At 51.7% G+C, this 7,500-nt stretch overlaps 1 protein-coding gene across 4 annotated transcripts in view; it reads left to right on the top strand.

The window, feature by feature from the left end:
* The window catches only part of LOC125035474 (solute carrier family 4 member 11-like), a 501,018-nt gene that overhangs the window by 307,231 nt on the left and 186,287 nt on the right, over nucleotides 1-7,500 (top strand). For all 4 annotated transcript variants that reach the window (XM_047627920.1, XM_047627916.1, XM_047627918.1 and 1 more), the window contains one exon: nucleotides 7,302-7,500. This exon is cut by the window's right edge and continues 6 nt beyond it. In XM_047627920.1, the coding sequence (XP_047483876.1) occupies nucleotides 7,302-7,500 (199 nt within the window). The remainder of the gene's footprint in view (nucleotides 1-7,301) is intronic.

Here is a 7,500-nt window from a genome sequence, read left to right on the forward strand (position 1 = left end):
TGTGTATTGGTATATATATGTATATATACACATATTTATGTATATATCTATACATGTATATATTGGTATATATATGTATATATATACACATTTATGTATATATGTATACATGTATATATATGAATATATGCATATATATGGGTATATATATTTGTGTATATAAATATATAGGTGTATATATTTGTATCTATATATTTGTATATAATATAATATATATATATATATATATATATATATATATATATAGAGAGAGAGAGAGAGAGAGAGAGAGAGAGAGAGAGAGATAGTATATATATATAGAGTATATGTATATGAGTATGTATATATGTATACATATACATATATATAGAAATACATACATATGTCGATATAGTTGTATATATGTATATATAAAAGTTTGTGTTTTTTTTACTTATTTATTTGAGCATTCGCATACATTAATTATACTTATTTGTCCTTTTTTTATATTTCGAGTTTCTTTTCATTATTTAATGATCCTATATATTACGCTCTTTTCTGATTCCCTTTTTTAAGTTTTTTTTTTTTTAAATCATGCTCTGTAATTGAGAGTTGTGTTCATCTTTGTTCAAATCAATCACGAATTTTTCAGTTTTTAAGGAGGTCTTCATTATCCCAGGTTCTTTGTTCCTTTCCATATCCTTTTTAGATTCAGGAAGTCATAGCGTAAATTCTAAATACCTATAGATTATTTTAATAGTTAGAAGTAAAAGCGACATGCTCACAAAATACTGTTGTTTATGTCATTAGTACTTATGGAAATAATGATGCGTTCATAATTATCATTTACCTCCCAATACCTTCATCAGCTAAATTATAATCTTCATTAGCCACACATATTCATATATACATATACATGCAGATACACACGCATGACGCCATGCCTCTCGTTCTCTCCCTATTCCCACAAATTCAGTTTTAACTTTCGTGAAGATCAAGTGACATGAAAGGAATTTATTTGCGGACACTAGATCACAAAGTTCTACTGATAAATATGTTATGCTTCACCTTTGTGTGTGTTGTGTTGGTATTGTAAACTTGTTATTATGTTTTGTAACTGGATTCACTTGATGATGTAATCCTGAATAGTGATTTGAATGAATGTGTTTCATAAACGCGGATAACAATGATATGAAAACGGGTGCAATACGGCAGGTGGAATCTGCAGTATGTATTTGTAATACATCGTTCATGGTATGAAGAGTGTGTTTGTCGCTGAAGAGAGAAACTACACCTGTAATCTGGTTCTAGATTTTTGTATTGTGAATGAGGCAACGTTCCTGTGTGACGTGAATGTGATAGTATGGCTTGGGATACATAACTGCTGTATTGGCATTTCGTGACAGCTGTGTAGCGGCCGCAAAAAGAGCAGATCAGGACAAATGCGCCGCGAAGTGGCCAGAGGCAGCAGTGACACGTCTGCGCGCGGCGAATGTGTAATGAAGACACCCAGCGATGTGCTGAATTATTTTCCACCGTAATACAGCAATGAGAACGCGATCCGTAACGAGGGAGATTATTAATTTAAAGACCGAGAATTTGTCAGTATTTAACGGGATTTAGTCACCTGGTCACAACAAATTACATGAGCCTAAAGGTTTATCCACCAGTACGGCCCGATCGTTATGTTGGGCTGACCCAAATTACTGCATGTTCGCTCCAACAGCCGGGGTTATGTTGCTCTTGTCATGTCGTGTTCTGCGTCTGCCACTTGCTATGCTGCAGTAGCTTTACCAGAAACCTGGGTCATCTATTTTTAATTGTAGTATTCTCCGTGACCATTCAGTGCCATGACTCTGCGCTATACCTTTTATTCTTTAGCGTCGCGTTCGTGGCGTTAAAGTGCCCTTTGTCAAGTCATCAAAGATTTAGTAATACCTAGTGCCATTATGTAACGAAGTCCGTCAGCTATCACGGTTTTGTATTCCGCGATAGTTTCTCTGTATTGTATTTTTGTGCTATTCATCATGTAGTGTCAATGTGATGGGTTACTGACGTCGCCCCTGCACAGTATTTCACTGTTATAAAGTCCAAGTGATGCTCAGGGTTATCATACCCAGGTGATGTCCAGTAACAATGATGAATAGTCTTGTGTTATACTACAGTGCCACGTATCATACAAGTGTTTGTTGCCATATTAAAGTGCCTCGTGTTGTGCCATATCAAATTGCCTCTCCCTTGCCGCATTATTTTGTGCCACATTACGCTTCCTCGAGTCATTCTAAAGTGCCATCCTGTCCACGGCTCCCCCGGAAATGTCACTATTCCATGCACCTCGGCAAGCTATGGAGGCTTCCTGAGCGAACCCACTTCACACGGGGAGTCAGCGGCCGCTCGCCCTCCGCCCGTGACTTCCTCGCGGTTGCAAAGTAGCCTCAGTGGCGTCAACAGCCTCCGTTGCTGCAATATGAAGGACTGAGGGGGGATTTAGGGTGGAGGGGGATGGAGCTAAAAGGGGAGGGGGAATTGGCAGAGAGAGGGAGGGGGAGGGGGAGAGAGAGAGAGAGAGAGAGAGAGAGAGAGAGAGAGAGAGAGAGAGAGAGAGAGAGAGAGAGAGAGAGAGAGAGAGAGAGAGAGAGAGGGGGGGGGGGGAGATTGATAGATTGATAAATTGAGAGAGTGAGTGAGAGTATTAGTGAGAGTGAGTTGATTTGGTGACAGTCGGTGAGTGAGTATGTGCCTGGATGAGTGGGTGAGTGAGTGAGTAAGAGAAAGAAAAAAAGTGAGAGAGCGAAAGAGCAAGAGAGCGAGAGAGCAAGAGAGCGACAGAGCAAGAGAGCGACAGAGCAAGAGAGCGACAGAGCGACAGAGCGACAGAGCAAGAGAGCGACTGAGCGACAGAGCAAGGGAGCGACAGAGCAAGGGAGCGACAGAGCAAGAGAGCAAGAAGATTGTAGAGAAAATAGGACAATGATGAGGAGAGCGTAAAGGGGCCTAGAGATGGGAGAAGAGAGAGAGAGAAAAAAAATAAAATGAGGGGAAGGCGAAGGAAAGAAACGTCCGAGCATTTGCAAATGGAATAAAGGAACCTGGTGCACGCTGAATTTTTTTTTTTTTTTTTTCAGCGAAACGACTTTGTTTAGAATATCTGTGAATTAATGTAGTAATCTAGAATTAATTGCTTCTCATTAAAGCAAATTGAATTGTTTAAAGCCTTTTTAATAGTGTAATGAAATCGCGACTGTCGGTTGAGCTTAATGGAGTAGAGAAAATTGTGTTATAATGCCTTCACACTCACACACGTACAAACATGAATGCACATTGCATATATATAAATATACACATATGCAGATACACACGTATGACTACATGTAATTCTCTCTCTCTTTCTCTTTCTCTTTCTCTTTCTCTTTCTCTCTCTCTTTCTCTCTCTCTTTCTCTCTCTCTTTCTCTCTCTCTTTCTCTCTCTCTTTCTCTCTCTTTCTCTCTCTTTCTTTCTCTTTCTCTCTCTCTCTCTCTCTCTCTCTCTCTCTCTCTCTCTCTCTCTCTCTCTCTCTCTCTCTCTCTCTCTCTTTCTTTCTTTCTTTCTTTCTTTCTTATTAACAGAAGTTAAGGAATTCCCTCTATACATGTTGTTAGTTTTACGTAATTTACTTGATTTTGTTCACAGAAAGATTATATTATTATGATGAATGTTTGCCTCAGCATCGGCCTGAATTTCTAATGTTATCCATGGTCAGTTCCTTTTTTTCCTGTCTTTCTTTCTTTTCTCTCCTTCTCTCCTTTCTCTCCTCTCTCCTTTTCCTGATACGTTCTCCCTTGTCTCCTCCTTCCCTCCCTCCCTCGTCTCCTCCTTACCTCCCTCGTCTCCCATCTTCCTTCCCCTACTCCATTTACCTTTCTTCATACCTCTTACTCTTCCTCCCTTCCCTCCTCCCCAACACTCGTCCTCCTACCCTTACCCCCAACACTATACCCTCCAGTTCTATATCCGTATTCATCCTCTTCCCCTTTCCCTTCCCCTCCCCACCCTCATCCCTTCTCCCCTCGCATTCCCACCCCTTCTTCCCTCTCCTCCCCTCGCATTCCCACCCCTTCTTCCCTCTTCTCCCCTTCCTGTCCACCCTTTTCATCTAATCCCCTCCTATCCCTTCCCTCCCCTCCCTTCTTGCTCTCTCTTCATCCATCTCTTCCCGTTCCATTCTTTCCATCTTCCCTCCCCTCCCCCTTTGCTCTCCCCCTCCCTCCCTTCTTCCCTCCCCTCCCCTCCCTCCCTTCTTCCCTCCCCTCCCCTCCCTTCCCCCTCATGCTCTCCCCCTTCTTGCTGTTCTCTCCCTCCCTTTTTCCCTCCCCTGCCCTGCCAAACCCTCCCTTCTTTCTCCCCCCCCTCCCTATAACCTAGCTGTCAAAGGTCACGGAGAGGACGCGAGGACGCCGAAGAAGCCCAACCTATCACACACGAAGCCATGAGCTCATGATTGGCTGGCTCGGTAATGCGAATGTTAACGTGAATAGGAATGGATGTCATTAAGTCGGTCCGCGCCTGAGATCAGCAAGTTTTCGGTGTCGGGCTGGCGGCGCGTGCAAGCTTCCGGCCTTCGTATCGGAAGCTTAATGTTTATTTATTTTTATTTTTTATTATCATCATTTTTGAAAAGAATGGTTCAACTGGATTTGATTTTCTTGAGGCTGCGCTAGGTCAGTCAGTCTCCCGAGCGGAGGTCTCGGCCTTCTTCTCCACACAAGAAGCTTTTCCCATCCCGAAGTCGCTGCAGAAGAGGAGCGACGGAGGTGGAAATGATACCCACGTTTCCCACGCCTCCCCCCCCCCCCCCCTCTCTCTCCCCGCGCGTGGGCATCCGCGGGGGCGTGAATGAATGAATGGAAAAATTCGTTCCCACCGGCCTGCCTCTGTTGCAGGTGTTGCACTGCGGCTCAGCAACATCCGGAGGCGCAAACGTTTGGCGGCGTGCGCGTATGCGTGCGTGGGGCTCCTCCTCCTGTGCACGTGCGGGGGAGGCTGTGCTGGGCCTTCACACGTGTTGGTGTTTGCATTTGCGTCTGAATGTGGACGTCTCGGTGGATACGGGTGTCTGCCTGAGTGTGACGTAGATGAAAGAGTGCGTGTGCGCTGGCGGTGACGGGTGCGGGGGTGCAGGAGCGCGGGGGGCGGGGGGCGGGGTGGGAGGTTGCGCGGCGGCGGCGTGGTGTTCGTGTGGTGGAGCGGCAGTGTGGTGGCTGGTGTGTCTCGCGAAGGATGTTGTGGTGCGCAGCGCGAAGCCGTCGCGGCGTGGTGTAGTGCCGTGATGCTGCCCTGCGGTGTCCTCGTGCAGGAGGTCGTGCCGCCCGCCGCCGCCCCTCCGCCGCCCGCCATGTCCGCCCCCGCCGAACTCTCCTCGTCTTGTCGCCGCGCTCCCACCGCTAACAACACTAACAATAATAACAGTGCCGCCCATGTCGCCTCTCCTACCGCCTCCCGGACGCTCCCGGCCACCACGGGCGGCGGGGGCTCAGGGGCGCCGCCCCCCGTCACCTCCAACAGTTCTTCTCCGCAGTCACCGGGTCCCCCTTCGTCTCCCTGTCCCTCCCTCAAGGGCGCTGGGTCGTCACCCATGACGTCCCCGCGCGCCCAGAGGGCCGCCGCCCGCGCGTCGCCCTCGTGCATGTCCCCAAAGCTGCCCCCTCCGCCCTCCCATCCCAGCCCTCACCGTGGGCGCCATTCTCCAGTCCCTGGGGCTTCGGGTGCCACCCACGCCCGTAGCCCCACCCCTGGCACAGCGTCCCCCGCCCTCGGCCGACGGGGCAATGGCTTCCCGGTGTCGGCCACGTCCTCGCCCGTGTCGGGGAGACAGAGCCGAGGCTCGCCCTCCGCGACGCCCAATCCAACTCCGACGCCGCCTCCAGCTGCACCAGCCGTCCCGCAGGCCGCCTCCTCCGCCCACGGAGTCACGCCCGCGCTCAACCCTGTCAGCACCCTCAGCTCTACCCTCGGCACGAGCACTAGTTCAACCTCGAGCAAGGCCCAAAGCACGGCCCCAAGCAAGGCTCCAATCACGGGCCCAAGCAAGGCTCCAATCACGGCCCCAAGCAAGGCTCCAATCACGGGCCCAAGCAAGGCCCCAGTCTCGGCCCCAAACAAGGTTCCAATCACGGCTCCAATCACGGCTCCAACCACAGCTCCAACCACAGCCCCAACCACAGCCCCAACCACAGCCCCAACCACAGCCCCAAACACAGCCCCAACCACAGCCCCAACCACAGCCCCAATCACAGCCCCAACCACAGCCCCAACCACAGCCCCAGGCACGGTCCCCATCACGGCCCAGAGCACAGCTGCTAGCACGGTCCCCAGCAAGACCCAGAGCACGACCACTGCTTCGGCCTCCAGCAAAGTTCTCGGCACGATTGCTACCATCGCCTCGAGCAAGGGCGCCGCCGCGGCCCCCGCCAAAGCCCCGGTCTCGAATGCGCCTGCCAAGAGCAGCAGCACAGCCTCCAGCACGGGAACGAACTCGAACTCGGGCAGCGGCGCCGCCACGGGCGCCACCAGGAAGGGCGTCTACACGCGCAGCCCGCGTCCCCCTCCGCCGCACCGCTTGATCCGCCAGCACTCGCTGGCCGCGGTTTTGGGGCTTTTCCGCGGGCGTGACGAGCGCGGCATCGGGGGCGAGGGGGGCGAGCACCCTCCCGAGGACTGGCCCACAGTACGCGAGGAGCCGGAAGAGCTGGAACGGTCGTCCTCCAGCAACAACTCTCGCTCACACTCCATCCCGTCCACCTCGGTGCCGCACCTACCGCAGGACGCCCGACGGAAACGCCGCAGCTCATGCCACACCGACATGACAGGCTGCTCGCTCGCGAGCAGCGGCTTCCCCCTGATCCCGCACCTGCCGCACGCCATCAAGAAAAAGCCACTGGCCAACGAGGCTGCTGCCGCCGCCGTCACCACCCGCCGCTGCTCGCTGACCCTGCCCTATGCCACGCTCTACGGCTCCTGGCAGAGCACAGGGTCCGCGCCCGGCAGCCGGCACGGCAGCAACGAGATGCCCCCAGGGGGCGCGCCCGTGGTACGGCGAGGGGGCGCCGGCCCTTCGGTGACGGTGGAGATGACCCACATGGGCGGCGCTGGCGGGGTGTCCTCCGGCCCCGCCGCCTCCACCATCGCCAACAGCTTCTACGTGGGCATGTCATCCCCTGTGACCATCTCCTCCGGTGCCACTATCACCTCCTGCTCCTACATGACCACCTCGTCCTCCACTGCCCCCCTCCTCCAAGTCCCCTCCTCCGCCCCCCACAGCCTCCCGGGTGAGTCCGAGACTCAACTCCTCGCTTGCTCCTTGCAGAAAGTGCCCATGAAGGACTTCGGGTCAGAGGTGCGCGCCTCCATGGACATCGCGCACTTCCTGGCCCAGGCGACGCTTGTGCTCGACGTGGTGGAGACGTCCCTCGAGGGCATCACCGACCTCCTCCTCACAAAGCTGCTCGAGAAGGACGAGCCTTTGTGCTCCGTGGCCGAGGCCAAGTCCATTCTCTTCACCCACG

Source organism: Penaeus chinensis, chromosome 19, assembly GCF_019202785.1.
Source record: "Penaeus chinensis breed Huanghai No. 1 chromosome 19, ASM1920278v2, whole genome shotgun sequence".
In the NCBI taxonomy this organism is placed as follows: domain Eukaryota; kingdom Metazoa; phylum Arthropoda; class Malacostraca; order Decapoda; family Penaeidae; genus Penaeus; species Penaeus chinensis.